The sequence below is a fragment of the Podarcis gaigeae genome, assembly GCF_964106915.1.
Source record: "Podarcis gaigeae genome assembly, chromosome: 1".
Lineage (NCBI taxonomy): Eukaryota > Metazoa > Chordata > Lepidosauria > Squamata > Lacertidae > Podarcis > Podarcis gaigeae.
In genome coordinates this window covers 137,753,976-137,770,874 of record NC_139678.1, presented here as the reverse complement: position 1 = coordinate 137,770,874, position 16,899 = coordinate 137,753,976, and the positions used below count along the sequence as shown (strand labels likewise).

Sequence of the window (16,899 nt, the reverse complement as noted above, 5' to 3'; positions counted from 1 at the left end):
AATAACACTAGCATAAAGTCACGTATGTACCATGACTTTGCTAGTGCTCTTTGTAGCCATGTGGCAATCTTTCCATCTGCTTAGTTGCCGAATCTAGTGTGTAAAATATCCCATTATTATTCCCCATGTGCAAGAGGCAGAGAATTGTCAGTGGGCACCAGTCAGGGGCGCGGGTGGCGCTGTGGTCTAAACCATTGAACCTCTTGGGCTTGCCGATCAGAAGGTCGGCGGTTCAAATCCCCGCGACGGGGTGAGCTTCCATTGCTCATTCTCAGCTCCTGCCCATGTAGCAGTTTGAAAGCATGTCAAAGTGAAAATAGATAAAAAGGTACCGCTCCGGCGGGAAGCTAAACAGCGTTTCCGTGCGCTGCTCTAGTTCGCCAGAAGCGGCTTAGTCATGCTGGCCACATGACCCGGAAAAACTGCGGACAAATGTCGGCTCCCTCAGCCAGTAAAGCAAGATGAGTGCAGCAACCCCAGAGTCGTCCATGACTGGACCTAGCGGTCAGGGGTCCCTTTACCTTTTACGAGTCAGATCTGTGGCTCCACTGGGTTTTGAGCCCTGGTTAATGTCCAGTATTTTGTCCAAGCCAAAGTGAGGCCTAGATCCTGCAGATCTGTCACTTAACAAAAAGAAAAAGAAAATACCTCCATTGTTTGCACCAGTGGAACATAGCACATACCTTTCCAGACATAGCCTTGGAAGCTGCCCAGTACAATTGCAATGCTACATGGCAGGAGTGTGCAGGCTGGAGTGGGAATATGCCCTCATTCTATGCAGTTTGTACAGAAGGTGCCTGGCTTGCACGGCCAGAGTGTGGTGACAGGTAAAGTGACACTTGCTACCCAATGAAGGGTCAGTTGTTGCCTGCAACAACTACGAGTCGTCTCTGGGCCTTGGTAGGCTCATATTCTAACTGAAGGTCTAAAACATGGTTCCAACAGCCAAAATGTCATGTTGAAATATATTTCGGTTTCTTGGTTTTTTTTATTTCTGATTGTATGCTCTTGTTTTCTTGTCTATAGCTGTATATAAGAAAGCTGAACTTTCTAAAAAAGCTGAAGTTCAGGCTCACTCTCCCTCCAGGAAAATCATTTTAAAACCTGCTATCAAACATACTAGACCAACTCATCTCTCCTGTGTTAAGCGGAAGCAGACAGGTGATTGTGCTGTCTTGAATTTATGCAACGTGGCTGGCAAACATAGACATTACTATTGTTATTATTATTTGTAATCTCATTGCTCTACTGGCTGCTCTGGTTTTGATTTTAGTTTTCTTACTCCCCCTTCTGAGACCTTTTTCTGCTGTCATGAATGATACTGCTTTTTTGTATTATGCATTTGTTTGTTTGTTTGTTTGTTTGTTTGTTTGTTTGTTTGTTTGTTTGAACAGAGACCATGATCATGTATGCTTGTCATGCTTGGATTTCCCAAGTTCTGTAGTTGTTTCTTGGCATTGTGGTTTGACAGTGGTGTTGTAGAAATTTCTCTGTTTTGCTTTGTTCTGTTTTATTTTCTCTCTCTCCATTTTGCTCTGTTCTGGTGGGAAGTGCTAATGGCTTTAAACCATGGTTTACATTTTTTTCATCTATATCCCTTTTTTTCCTCATGCATAATAAGAAGAAGCATTTCAGCATTGCTCGGCTTGTATTTATATTGTATGCATTAGCTGTTTCAAATCTATAAACGTATTTTGTATATTGAAAGTTTTATGTATTGAAACACAAAACCTTCAGGTCGAATTGAGCTCTGCCAGGAAGTGGAAAGTGAAGAAATCTGTAGTCACTAGGACTAAGAATCTATAACTTTCCATCTTTTTCTGCAATGAGGACCTTGGACAATACAGGAGGGGAAAATAGGGGATTCTTTCAGTTTATGCATCTCTCTGTTGTCATTCAGAGGAACAGAAACTTGGGCTTTCCAGGGCTTTCCAGGCAGCGAGTGGAAGCATAAATGGATACAAACCTACAAGGAACGACGCTGTGTGATTTGCACTGAAATGAAAAAGAATTGGATTTGCACAACCCCACCATTTTAGTTGGATCTGCGTGCGGAAACTTAAGTGGATCATGCACATGCTCTGCCTCTTCACACATTCACACACTAACATTATTTGATCCCTATCCTTCCAAGGGAAGAAGAATAAAAAGCATCCTCATTCTCTTTCAACACTTTTATGTAAAGAATTCATCAGATGATTCTACTAACTCCAGGAAAAATGTTTCCCTCACCCAAGCACTGGAAAAATATTCCCACTCAGTATTTTCTTAGAATATAAAATTGTAAATAGGTGTGTCATTTAATAACTTACAAATATAAGAACTCTTTTTGTTAATAGACTAGATCTCTGTATCTTCAGTTTAATCCCGTGTAGTAACCCAAACCTGCAAAGCTTTTTAAAAAGATTAACCCAAATTATATTGAGAGAAAGTTGGCCTTTCAGTTCTGGGTTTTGTTTTGTTTTTTACAAAAGGAGGCTATATTTCATTTTCAAAATAGCTGTACAGATTATTCCTCATCCACTACACAAATAAAACTGTAACTCAGCAAATATATCCACATAGTGTATTACATAATATTTTGTGGTCTTAGCATGTTGATTCACAAAATGAGTCATTAGGCACAGTTGGACCCACTAAAGTAAGGTTCATGCCAGTAGGGCATGCGGGTGGAACTAAGTGCATCCCGTCCTGTTTCTGGGTGGATCTTTAATGGGAACACTTTTAAAATCAGCATGCAACACACATTTTTGGGGGGGGGGGGTTCCTCTTAAACCTCTATGTTTACATGGAGGAGACTATGTTTTTCTGTACAATTCCCCCTGAGGGTGAAAGAACGTTATCAAATCATCTCAGTTTAAAAGTAAAAATAAAAAATTAGAGGAATGAAAGTAGTGCCCATCCATTGGACCATCATAAAGGAATTCACAGGGCTGCAGGTTCTGAAGTGGGCCCATGATCCAATACTGGCTGTTAGCTACTGTTCAAATCAGGTGAGTCTTTTTTGGAATCTAAGTTCAGCAGATTCAAGACCCCCCACTTCCAGCCAATCCCTGCAATATATAGTAACCACTATCCACTATAGGGACGCGGGTAGCGCTGTGGGTAAAAGCCTCAGCGCCTAGGGCTTGCTGATCGCATGGTCGGCGGTTCAAATCCCCGCGGCGGAGTGCGCTCCCGTCGTTCGGTCCCAGCGCCTGCCAACCTAGCAGTTCGAAAGCACCCTCGGGTGCAAGTAGATAAATAGGGACCGCTTTCTAGCGGGAAGGTAAACGGCGTCTCCGTGTGCAGCTCTGGTGCGCCAGAGGAGCGATGTCACGCTGGCCACGTGACCCGGAAGTGTCTACGGACAGCGCTGGCCCCTGGCCTCTTGAGTGAGATGGGCGCACAACCCCAGAGTCTGGCAAGACTGGCCCGTACGGGCAGGGGTACCTTTACCTTTACCTATCCGGATTAGGGTTTTGAGACAGAAAAATGTGCGATTACTATAACTACTGGGTTCTGCTTGAAAAGATCACCACATGGTGATGTTAACAATGCAACTAGATGGCTGGCTGTAGCCTTTAACTACATTCAGCCTTTTGCCAAGTGAGTTGTGTTTTCTCTGACTCCAGCAGACCCTCAGAAACCCAGAGGTGGGAATTACAGGAATCTCCATGTTAGTAGAGACCCTACATATAGCCAGTGTATACATTTCTATGATTAATTTCCCTGACTTTTTCCTTAGGTAAAAACAGCTGTTGGTGGCTTCATGCTAAGTAGAGGTGCAGGAAGGGAGGGAGAGAATTTTTTACCTGCTGTCTGTCAATTCAAAATTTCCCTCCCTGTCCCCAAGGAGAAAAACAACTGGTTGAGCAGTTTTGAGCAAACAATGGCTGGCACGCACGCACATGTGTGTTGGCAACAATGCTCACTTGTCATATGAAAGCCTCTCCTCAGTTTTCTGTTCCACATGAGCAATGATCAGCTGTCAATATAAAGAATACATGAGAGGCCTAAGAGATGATCTAGTCCTCGCATGTGGAAATCCATCATCAATGCAAAGAGAAGTAGGTATTGGTGCTGCGATCCACAGTTCCCTACCCCCATAAAGGCTGAGCTTGAAGAAATGTGCCTTCTGCATGGTTTGTGACAGCAAACCAGGATCTAAAAGTGATTTTCAGATCCTGGCCTATTTTCTCTAACTAGAGTTTAAACAAACCGTAGTTCCCCAAGTTCAGTTGTCACAGGGAACTGTAATTAGCTTAGTTTAAAAACTGGGCGCAAAAACATTCTATCTCTTCTGAAGTGGAAAAGAGGAAGGGAACAGGGAGCAGACAGTCTTAAGGCCAACTGTGGCTTGTGCATCTTTATGAACTTGGTCTATAAGTAAAAGGTTTAGAGGCTTTTTAAAAGAAAAAGCTGAAAATGCAGGGAAGGCTTCCCCCTGTAATGATAGCCTTAGAGATCTTGGGAAGCTGGTAGCCAGTGCTCTTCTCTTAGTCATGAAAAGAGTGTAGATTATTTGACTGTATTAGGCCAGCCATGTATTTGTTTCTGATGGATTTTACCCAGTTTCCCAGTTGCTAATTTCTAAGCAGGAAAAGATAAGTCTCTCAAATGCTAGGATTGTGAGCTGATGTTGTTAATGTCCTTGTTTTAAAATTGTGAATTTTGATGAAAGAAGTGGTAATTGCAAATCATGGGTTCTTCAGAATGCTCTTAGTTTTTTATAAAACATTTCTCATATTCTCTTTTTCTTGTGTGGGTAAGCAAATTCAAAGGTCACTAGCAGGTATATTTTTCTATAGTAGTAATTTTGAACATATCTACATGGAATGTAAGTCCCATTAAATTTGTCAGTGGGACTTTCTGCTGTGTAAACATGCAAAGGATTGGCGTTAAGAATGGCAATAGAGCTTAGGTTATAGAAAAAGAAACTAATTCATAAAATCAAGTATACCTGCAGTTGTTCCAGATTTTGATTCAGAGTGGCTTTCCTTCTTTCTCAATACACAGAATGGAAAAGAAAAGAAAGGAATTATTTTAGAAAGCATTTTAAGTCACCACTACCATCCAAACATTGTCGTAATTTGTATTTCACACTTTGATTGGTTGAAAATGTAAGACTGTTCTTCCTTTGTGACATCACAACATTGATATCATAGGGCAAACGGGCATCAGCTCAGGCTATGTGAACTGGGTCAAACATGTATTAGGTTTGTCTTAATCACCTTAAATTTCATGGTGTATGCCCCAGGAGTAAATATGTTTCTTGCATGATTAAACTGTTAGCCAAACTCCAAAGGACAGGGTGAAGTCATGATCCAGGTTCATTGTTCAGATGGAGGAGTTGTTATGCTTTCAGGTAAGTCAGCAATAAAGGTGTTTTGCCCTCATTTCAGAGCATTGGATTATTGGTTGGCAGTGGAGGATTGGAGTCTAATAAAAGGAGAGGTATCTGTTATGGGGATAGGAGAACAGCAGCAGAATTTATGGGGGGGGGGGAATTATACAGGCATTTTGTACTGAACATTCTCTGCCAGATATTGTTTGACTGAAACTCTTTCCTTTGTCTTCTGCTTTGATACTCTCCGCTACAAATTATCATCTGTCTTTAGGTAGGATGTTATTTAAGTGAGGGTCACATATCAAAGGAAAAGTGCAGTCATGTTGGCAATAAACTTGAGTTCAAACCATTGGAACTGTAGGCAAACAAGTCTTGCCACATTTGCCTAGGCCAATGATAATCAACCATAGGTGCCTCAACTAAAATTTGAAATAGTTTAACAAATGGAAGAGTCAAAGATGCATTTTGCCCAACAGCTGCCTTAGCAAGCATTTCATAAACTACACTACCTGCTACTGTTATTAACAATGTGTGTATAGCTCGGTTACCAGCAGATGATCAAAATAGCAGAGCACATTCAAGCTCTATACATGTTTTATAAATACCAGGAAGTAAACTTGGGGAGGGGGGGAGTGCAGATGATCTTGCTCTCTCCTCCCTTTTCATCATCATTTTAGTGACCTTGTGTAATGATTTTTCATTATACAAGCATATATTGCACACACTGGATTTCAAAGTACCAACTGTGGATTCTGAACTGGGCCCTTGGTCCGGTCCAGGGTTATGATTCATCATGATCAAATAATGTGAGTCTATTTTAAAATCTGAGTAGAGGGGCTTCCCTGCTCATCCCATGTTCACAAAAGGTCAGAGAAAGATACTATGATATTATGGTTGTTGATTGCCTGAAAAAGATTCCAAAATTATCCAGAACTCACGTTACCTTGGAAAGCTTTCTACATCCTTGCCCAAGACAGAGAAAGCCAGATAACCTTTTTTTATTTGCTAGTTTGAATTTGTTTTTTTAATTAGCATTAGCTATTGCTAATAATGAATTCATTTGTGTCTTAATATTGCATGGCAATTCAAACTGAATATGTTAAGGGTGAGTTTGAAATTACCATTAAGGGTCTTTTTCTTTCTGTGTACCTAATAGCTGCTGGTGGTGAAACAAACCAAGGTCCTGGGGTGTTTAAGCAAGCAAAGGAAAAACTTTCAGTGAGTAGACTTGTTTTCTTTTTTATTCATGTTTTCACATTCATTTTTGTATTCCAGATGGTTTTATGGTCATATCTGAAAGACAGGTGAAAATCTTTTAGGAACCATTTGCCAGTTTTAAGACAATTGATTTTCAGAATTACTCATATATTATTAAAACTTCCTAATTGGTACACACTGTAGAATGGAGATTGGCAACATATTAAGCTACTAAACTATGTATTTAATTTTCGATTCACTTAATATGGTACAACCACAATAACCTCAATTGCACTATTCTTTACCAATTGACTTCCATCTACCAGTGTGGAGGAGACCAATTTACTTTCCCCCTAAATGGAAGTACTTGCCTTTAAATCTGATTTAAAGGGCAACCTGAACTACGGTATGTCTGCTCAAAAGTAAGCCACATTGAATTCAATTGGACTTACTCCCAGGTAAGTGGGCTAGCACTGCATTCCCAGTTTCAGTTACTTTGACCCAGAAATCAGTTTGCCAGGGTCATTATATGAGAGCAATCCCATACCAGCTTTACACTGAGCTGAAGATACACCACCACGTTCACTGCTCAACCTGGGAGGAAAGTGGGAAACACATAAGTAGAAAATTCAGAAGCATCAGGAAACACTGATAAGGACAAGATCCCATGTCCCACTCAAACACAGAGGGATCCTTTAATTCACTAAGATGGGGGACGTTCCCTGCATCACCATACACACATCCCACAGATCAGTGTCACAGCACTCCATTTCCTTCAGCCCCAGCAGCAGAGTCAGCAACAGCCCCATCACTGTGTGTCCCCGGGTATCCCTACAGACGGGTTCAAACTTCTCATGGGCTCAATACATGGAAAGGGGAGGAAAGGAGAAAGCACACAGTGCAGCTACCACATAGCTTCCTGCTCAAGGGTTCTTCAGAAAGCATGCACAGCTCTCCTGGGAGAGTGGTGCAAGTTACACCCAGAAGCAGCCGACAGATCAGCCTTTCTCAGCCTGTGGGTCCCCAGATGTTGCTGAACTCACATCACCCCTAGCTAGCAAGGCCAGAGCTCAGGGATGCTTTGAGTTGTAGTCCAACAACATCTGGGGACCCACAGGTTGAGAACCGCTGCAATAGATCAAGATGCACACTGAAGCAGCAACCACCTCCAGTGGCTCACTCCATAGGGCATGCATGAGACTGGGAAGCAAGAGACAGGTATTTGAAGCCCACTAGAGGAAAGGGGAAGACATGTCCTCACTCAGTCTTTACATTCATGTAGGGGAAATGCCATGTTGGTGGCAGAAAAGAGGGTGCCCCCAAGACTTATTCAACATCTTTATCAACGACTTGGATGATGGACTCAAGGGCATTCTGATCAGATTTGCAGATGACACCAAACTGGGAGGGGTGGCAAACACCCCAGAGGACAGGATCACACTTCAAAACGACCTTGACAGATTAGAGAACTGGGCCAAAACAAACAAGATGAATTTTAACAGGGAGAAATGTAAAGTATTGCACTTGGGCAAAATAAATGAGAGGCACAAATACAAGATGGGTGACACCTGGCTTGAGAGCAGTACATGTGAAAAGAATCTAGGAGTCTTGGTTGACCACAAACTTGACATGAGCTAAAAAAGCCAATGCAATTCTGGGCTGCATCAATAGGAGTATAGCATCTAGATCAAGGGAAGTAATAGTGCCACTGTATTCTGCTCTGGTCAGACCTCACCTGGAGTAATGTGTCCAGTTCTGGGCACCACAGTTCAAGAAGGACACTGACAAACTGGAACGTGTCCAGAGGAGGGCAACCAAAATGGTCAAAGGCCTGGAAACGATGCCTTATGAGGAACGGCTAAGGGAGCTGGGCATGTTTAGCCTGGAGAAGAGGAGGTTAAGGGGTGATATGATAGCCATGTTCAAATATATAAAAGGATGTCACATAGAGGAGGGAGAAAGGTTGTTTTCTGCTGCTGCAGAGAAGCAGACACGGAACAATGGTTCCAAACTACAAGAAAGAAGATTCCACCTAAACATTAGGAAGAACTTCCTGACAGTAAGAGCTGTTCGACAGTGGAATTTGCTGCCAAGGAGTGTGGTAGAGTCTCCTTCTTTGGAGGTCTTTAAGCAGAGGCTTGACAACCATATGTCAGGAGTGCTATGATGGTGTTTCCTGCTTGGCAGGGGGTTGGACTCGATGGCCCTTGTGGTCTCTTCCAACTCTATGATTCTATGATTCTATGACTGCAAGCACCACCGAGCAGTTCTTTTCAGCAATCAGAAACAGCACATGACATTTGCCCTAGTTTCAAGTCCCAGTCATAGACACTAGGAGTAGAGTAATTGTCGAAGGAGCTTATGCTTTATATACTGGAGATCTCTGGTTCAGATCCAGAGAGGTGTATCCCCATGTCACATACCCTGTCATCTGAATTGTGGTCATCTTAAATGAAGGATATCCTGTGCTAACTTACACAATATCCTGTGCTCTATCACGGTGACACGGCTGAGGCATGGGTACAGCCATTTATGCAGGGGCTGCTCATTTTTTAAAAGCTTATTCTTGTCCTGGTAAAATCAAGGTCTGGGGCTGCCACGTCAGGGCTGGTGTAAATTTACACCATTGGGGCATGGCTGGGTATCAAAGGAATGCAGGATACAGCATAAATGTGCTCCCTTCAGTGTGCCATCCATATTCCACCCACAGCTTTGCCCCGTTTTGGCAGTATCAGGGGAGTTCCACTGGTGTATCTTTCATGGCAGCAGCGTATTGTGCTCTCAGTTCCTACATCCCTAAAGAACAGAATATTCTCAGTGCCTAGGTGAAATAACAGAGGCAGCATTCGAGCTTCCAAGCATGTAAACCAGTATACCATGCTAACATGCATGCTAGAACTACTGACCTAGTTATATACAAGTGCAGACCTCCTGAGTCACAAGGGCAAGTGCATGGACAACCCTGCATGATACACTTTCCTGTCCATCTGTTTGTATGGATGGGAATGCAGGTACCCATTCACCAATTGGAGCTATTGTCACACATCCTTGATCCTTGGATCAAGTCTCATGAGTTCAGTAGAACTGCGAGTTTGTGTCCACATCCCTTTCACAAGGTGATTGTTTTCAGTGGAAAGAATCGTGTGGTTGCCTAGTCACAGTGTGTTGCATCAGCAACCTATCCTCCTCAAATGCCTGCGTGGCCAGGGACCAAGTGGACTTTATCCAAGGTCTTAGTGCAGCAACCTTAACAGGCAGAGTGGCCACTTGGCTACTGGTTGCCAACCCTCATTATTTCCTCCCTCATCACCTCTCCCACCACCCCATGAAGAGGCATTTCAGGTAGCAAAGCTTGAAATGGGGCAGGTTTGAAGGAGAGAGAAGGAAAAATGAAGAAAGATTGATTCCCCTCTCTCTACTTATACCTCTCAACTGTTTAAAAACTCTGGCCACAGCATGAAAGGAGAGAAGGAGGAACTGTAGATATATGGAATACACTACACATTTTGGCTACTTTCTAAGAAACCAGCACGCATTGTGTTTCCTACCTCATCCTGTCTACAGCCTTCCACCTCCCCTGTCCTTTTTTTCTCCCCTGTTGTAATAGCATGTTCATAGGCAGCAGGGAGGAATAGAGAAAGGAACAATGAGAGGAAAAATCATGAGGGGAGAGAAAGTAGTATTTGGCTGTGAGGGAATCAATGCAAAAGAGTGGATGGGGTTTGCTTGTGGGGGGTTGAGCTGGGTGGCAGTTCATCCATTTATTCAGCTGACAGCCATAGAGTGAGAGAGAACTGTAATTCAAAGTACACCATTCTAACAGGGAGCTATTTCATTGCTGTTTTGCAAATAGGTACTCCTGTAAAAAAAAAGGACATCATAGCTTCTTTCGCTAGTGTGCCGTACAGACAGTTGTCGCCCCGCCCCCTTCACATGTTTATCTCTCTGCACAATGAAAATCAACTGGAAAATGGGATGTAGGCTGCTAATTAACAAGTACCTATATATGTTGTTTTAAAGTTTCTGAACTCCATTAAGAATCAATATTGTTAAATGCTTAGAGCCAGAGCCAGATTTATGATAAATTGATGACTCAATGGAGCAATGTTAATGAAAGTTCTCGCTTGTGTCATTTTGCTGAATTGTTAAAAGAAAATATACACTTTGCAATTCATTGTCCAAAAATAGAGGTGTTAGCTAACATTAGTCACACTCAGAATGTATCCATTGAAATCAACTGACTTAAGTTTATTGATTTTAATGGGTTTACTCTGAGCATGAGTTACTTGGATATCACCTGTAGTTGTCACCCCTTCTATTTTGAGGTGCGCGAGTATCTCAGTAGTAATATATATATATAATTCCCCTGAGTCCCCAAAGTTTTATTTAAAAAACCTGATGACAGAAGAGACAACATTCAGACCGTCCTACATGCTCCTTTAGTTAGAAAAATTAGGCCCACCTCACCATTTCTCCCTTGTGTGTAAATAGGACAGACCTGTGAATAAAGAAACATGGCTGCTCTGCCCCCTTTAAAGGTTTGGTCGTGTGTGTGTGTGTGTGTTTAACTAAACTTTGGACACCTTATTTAAAGGTCACAACTTTCTAGAACATATTAAATTATGCTCATGTTCAGTCATGTTGAAACAAATTATTGGGCTTTTGGACCACAGAGACTGCCAAGGTACCAATTAACAATGCATAATTAACATATAATTAATGTACAGAATTGCCGCCAAAAGTTGCGGTGCCTTACATGGCTCTAAAGGGGGACAAAGTCTCTTTGCCTTAAATTGCTCCGAAAGGGGATCAAGTCGTGGAGGGCAGGCCCCATCTTTCGCTCTTAGCTATTAAGGCTTAACAAAGCCACTTCATAATAATAATAATAATAATAATAATAATAATAATAATAATAATAATAATTTATTATTTGTACCCCGCCCATCTGGCTGGGTTTCCCCAGCCACTCTGGGCGGCTTCCACAAAGACAAAAAATACACTAAGATTTCACACATTAAAAACTTCCCCGAACAGGTCAGAAAACATCATATGGCTTTCTATAGAATCATAGAGTTGGAAGGTTCAACTAGTCCAACCCATTGCAATGCAGGAATCTCAGCTAAAACATCCCTGACAGATGACCATCCAACCTCTGCTTAAAAACCTCCAAGGAAGGAGAGTCCACAACCTTCTGAGAGAGTCCGTTCCACTGTCAAACAGTTCTTGCCTTCAGAAGGTTCTTCCTTATGTTTAGTTGGAATCTCCTTTGCAGCAATGAGGAAATGAGCTGTACCTGCATTTTGCATTTGCAAAAACACAGCATGTTTAAAGTGGTGTCTATATATAGATATAGATACATAAAACTGAAATGGGATTCTACTTGATGACTCTGGTGGTGGATAACAGTTTTGCTGCTGTTGTTTCTTTAAGACTTGGTCTTTAGTATTTGTCATTTCATCTGTAGATGTGTATACATTTTCAGTTTTTGCATTTACATTCTCAAATTCTGTCATCGTCATTGTCCAATATCTTCAGATTTCTACCAACAGAAGTGTTCTGTCATTGACATAAAGAAAATAATACCTAGTAGGAATTTTGACAGGAAAATCGAAAAGTTTTAAAAAATTAATCAGCATTTCATCCGCGGCAAGGGAGTTCTTTCAAATTTTATCAGCTTTTATTTAGTAGGCCTAAAGCATAATTGAGTTAAACTAGAAAATATGAAATTTAATCCATTTTGGCACTAAAAAGCAGAAACACTTCATTTATTTACATTTTTACATATTAAAAATCAGTGTCCACACCCAAAGTGGTTTGTATGTTAGGTTGTCACGTCTTGTCCATATTTAAAAAACAAACAAACACACACACACACACACACACACACACACGTACTTCTGATGCAGCTTCTAGCAATTTGGGCATCCTGAAGATAACAATAACTTGATACTAAATGTTACAATCATTAGTAATAAAGTTTTTTATCAGCCTGGGCCTGGAGGAAGACTGTGGCCCAGTAGGTGGAGCATTTGCTTTGAATGCCCAACTTCAGCCTTTGGTACAGACTCTTCTTACATACCCTCCAACATTCCTCAGATGAAAATAGGGGCAGTTCTCACTCTCCCCCAAGTGACCCTCCTTGATCCCCCATATCAAGACTCCTTGCACTCTGCTCTGCTTCCTTTTTCTTCCTGCCCTGGGCAGCCCTGCCCTCAGTCTGCCCCCCAGAGCCGGCATGTCACCTGAGGCTGGGCCTTGGCGGCTGCAGCCTCTTCTCCTCCTCACCTGCTTTTCAGGAGGGGCCACGGGATGCTTCCTCTCTGCCACCACCATCACCATTGCTCAGATTAAGCGCTGGCTCAGGCTCTAGCAGGGAAAATAGGGACATTCTGAGATCAAATCAGAAGCTTGGGTGGCTTTTGTAATTCCAGGACTGTCCCTGGAAAATCAGGACACTTGGAGATCTCTCAGATAGCGGAGCTGAGATAATCCCATCCTAAGCCATGGAAAGCCACTGCCCGGCAAAGTGGACAGCCTTAGATGAACCAGTGGCCTGACCATATATTATGAACAACAGTAAAAGATCATGTTTGAAATCTGAAAAATATTCCCAATCTCTTTATTCACATTACTTTGCAATAAAAAAGCAATAAAACAGCCTCATTTATACATGTGTACCTTAGGATATGCACACATGGTGATTTTTTAAAAAGAAGTTTTGTTTTGCAGTTTGTTTTCCATATTGCATGCATTTTCTGTTTACACCATTGTCCATGTTCACGTTGTGTTCCTTCTGTTTGTTTTCTCATGACTAGACGTCTTCTTTGTCAAAGATTCCTGCCTCAAAGGTTAGAGCAAAGTCATTGCTTCCTCCAAGACCCAGCTCAGCTTGCTCATTAACTTCTACTAAAAAAGCTTTGCTTGATGCAGACAATTATTTTGCCAGGCCCTCTTCCGCAGGCCCAAGAGACTGCTTGCCATATTCAAAAACAGATGCTCAGGTAAGGCAGCAGAGTAAATGTAGTCAGTGATAGCAAAGAAAGGGCCAGAGGTGGATTCTGATCTGTTTGTTTACACTCTCTTCCCCTTGCCCTTCTCCTGAACACAAATAGTTCACACTGACAAAAGAGCTGTAGAGCAGGAGTGAACAAACTTCCCCCTGTTGAATTCAAGAAAAAACACTGTCAGATATTGCCTTTCTTATTACAGGACCCATAATTAGCTCCTATCCTGAACTGGAATGCTTCCCTTCCCAGGGTTTGATTAAAACCCTAGGAATCCATCCATTATAAATCCAATTTAGACTGGAGAAACATTATACTTTTCAGTGCTGGAGGTAGTGTGTTCAGTTATTATTGCCTTGGGTAAGCAAGTTTTGCAAACTTTAAAACATTTTAAAACATTTTTTTCTCAAAAACACGCAAGCACCGTTTGATTAAGGGCAACTGTTGCCAAAGAAATGCATGCACGCAAAAAGGCAGTGATGTCTCTGTCATACCACTTTAACCACTCTTAAAACTGTTAGTTGGTTCAAACCAAAGTTCACAAACCTAATAAGCTTTTTGCCATAAGACTACAATAGGATGAGGCCTAAATATTACAGGTGGGGGTGTCCTTTTGACTTTTCGCTGCAGACTTGAGACTGATACTAGTGTACTCATAGCCAAACTAAAATCAGCTATGCTCCCCTACCCCAGCCTGCCAAATTACTCAGTTTTGCCTGTATCATCTCACTTTGGTATGCTGTAAGCAAAGTTAAATCCATGTTGGATCCCCTCTGGAGGTAATAATCTCACCTCTAGGTGCATGGGGGCTGGAAGTTAATCTGTCTAGGCTTGATCTGATCTTCCTTACCTTGACATAGTTTGAAGCTCTTGCTGGGGAGAAACTGCTGGAAAATTAAATGTCATCACAACAACTGCATTTTACCCGTTTTTTAAAAAATTAAAAGTAAAAAACCCCAATTTCTATTGTTTCTCCTAGGACGGTGTAACCAAGAGTCCAGAAAAGCGTTCCTCTTTACCAAGACCTTCCTCTATTCTACCCACCCGGAGGGGCCTGTCAGGAGACAGAGAACGAGATGAAAATTCTTTCTCCCTGAACAGCACCATCTCTTCATCAATGCGACGGACCACTAGTAGGTTTCTGTACCCTCTAACTCCCCCTCCATATTTTCTTTAGCCTGCAGGTGCACTTTGTGTGAATCTCTTGAGGTCTCTGTGCATATCAAAATGATACAGTATAATACACCCTCTTATACTATTTACAAATTGCAACAGAAAAAATGTATGCTGGTCGCCAGAGTTTTGTACATACAATTTACACACTCTCATATCCCCCTCTACTCTTACCCCGAAGCTCTTGCTCAGCATCCTGGTTTCCCTAACACACAACATTTCTTATGAACATTCTCTCCACTCATTTACACCAACACCCCAGAATGCCCCTTAGCTTTTTTTTTTAATGATATTTATTTAAAATTTCCAATACAAACATACAAATACCAATACAGACAACAACAATAAAAACAAAACCAACAAACAAAGACAAAACAACAGGTATAATTTCAAATCTTATTTTCTCAACCTATTTTCCCCGACTTCCTCATACCTCCCCGTTTTGTATTCTAATTTCATTATCCAATCAGCAAATCCATTCCCTTATTTCCCAGGAGTTTTTTACTAATTCCATTCCTTTTCTTAGTCAAGGTCTCTGAAAACCACATTATTTTTAAACCCCTGTCTATCTAGCATTCATTAATCTTATAGTATTTATTAAGATAGTCTTTAAATTTCTTCCAATCTTCTTCCACTGTCTCCTTCTCCTGGTCACGGATTCTGCCCGTCATCTCCGCCAGTCCCATATAGTCTGTCATTTTCATCTGCCATTCTTCCAAAGTGGGTAGATCTGGTGTCTTCCAATACTTTGCAATAAGGATCCTTGCTGCTGTTGTGGCATACAAAAACAAAGTTCTATCCTTCTTTAACACCACATGGCTAACCATACCCAGGAGAAAGGCCTCTGGTTTCTTCAAGAAGGTATACTTAAATACCTTTTTCATTTCATTATATATCATTTCCCAGAAAGCCCTGATCCTTGGGCATGTCCACCAGAGGTGAAAGAATGTACCTTCATTTTCTTTACATTTCCAACATCTATTATCTGGTAAGTGGTAAATTTTTGCAAGCTTGACTGGGGTCATGTACCACCTATATATCATTTTCATAATATTCTCTCTCAAGGCATTACATGCCGTAAATTTCATACCGGTGGTCCACAACCTTTCCCAGTCCGCAAACATGATGTTATGACCAATATCTTGCGCCCACTTAATCATAGCTGATTTAACCATTTCATCTTGCGTATTCCATTTCAACAGCAAGTTATACATTTTTGACAAATTCTTAGTATTGGATTCTAGCAATTCTGTTTCCAATTTTGACTTCTCCACCTGGAAACCAATTTTCCTATCCTGCTTGTAAACCTCCATTATTTGATAATAGTGAAGCCAATCTCGCACTTTATCTTTTAGATTCTCAAAACTCTGCAATTTCCACTTGTCACCCTCCTGTTCTAGGATTTCACAATATTTTGGCCATTTAGACTCCATGTTAAGTTTTTTCAATGCCTTTGCCTCCATTGGTGACAGCCACCTTGGAGTTTTGTTCTCCAACAAATCTTTATATTTAATCCAAACATTATACAATGCTTTCCTGACAATATGGTTTTTAAAACCTTTATGAACCTTAACCTTGTCATACCACAGATATGCATGCCACCCAAAAAGTTTATTAAAACCTTCCAAATCTAAAATGTCTGTGTTCTCAAGAAGCAGCCAGTCCTTCAACCAGCAGAAAGCTGCTGATTCATAATAAAGTTTCTTTTGCATCAGTTAAAATCTTAAATTTTATTCTGGGTTTTTTGCCCTGCCAGATGAATTTGGAGATATCTTGCTGCCATCTCTTAAAACACTCCATCTTGTCAACAATTTGCAATGTTTGGAACAAAAATAACATTCTAGGCAATACATTCATTTTGATAGCTGCGATTCGACCCAACAAGGAAAGCTTCAAATTTGACCAAATTTCTAGATCCTTTTTCACTTGATTCCAACATTTCTCATAATTATCTTTAAATAAGTTCATATTTTTAGCTGTCATATTAATCCCCACACTCTTAACCACAATTAAACCTGTTTCATTCTGAAACCTCTCCTTCTCCCCAACTGTTAAATTTTTCTCTAATACCTTAGTCTTAGATTTGTTTAGTTTAAATCCTGCCACTTGACCAAACTCTTGAATTAATTCCAAAACCCTTTTGGTGCTAGATTCTGGCTCTTGTAATGTAACAGAATGCCCCTTAGCTTAATACTG

At 41.2% G+C, this 16,899-nt stretch overlaps 1 protein-coding gene and 1 long non-coding RNA gene across 41 annotated transcripts in view; one reads left to right on the top strand and one right to left on the bottom strand.

Annotated features, from left to right (window-relative positions):
* The window catches only part of MAP2 (microtubule associated protein 2), a 334,330-nt gene that overhangs the window by 282,575 nt on the left and 34,856 nt on the right, over positions 1-16,899 (top strand). For 31 of the 40 annotated variants that reach the window (XM_083703182.1, XM_083703157.1, XM_083703180.1 and 28 more), the window contains 4 exons: positions 1,027-1,161; positions 6,486-6,547; positions 13,342-13,527; positions 14,510-14,663. In XM_083703182.1, coding sequence (XP_083559308.1) covers positions 1,027-1,161; positions 6,486-6,547; positions 13,342-13,527; positions 14,510-14,663 — 537 coding nt within the window. The remainder of the gene's footprint in view (positions 1-1,026; positions 1,162-6,485; positions 6,548-13,341; positions 13,528-14,509; positions 14,664-16,899) is intronic. The other 9 variants (XM_083703179.1, XM_083703175.1, XM_083703177.1 and 6 more) reach the window with 2 other exon arrangements.
* On the bottom strand, positions 1,071-4,023 carry LOC310833350. The gene is made up of 2 exons (XR_014558651.1): positions 3,445-4,023; positions 1,071-3,072 (listed from the first exon to the last, which is right to left on the bottom strand). It is a non-coding gene; the product is annotated as an uncharacterized lncRNA (long non-coding RNA).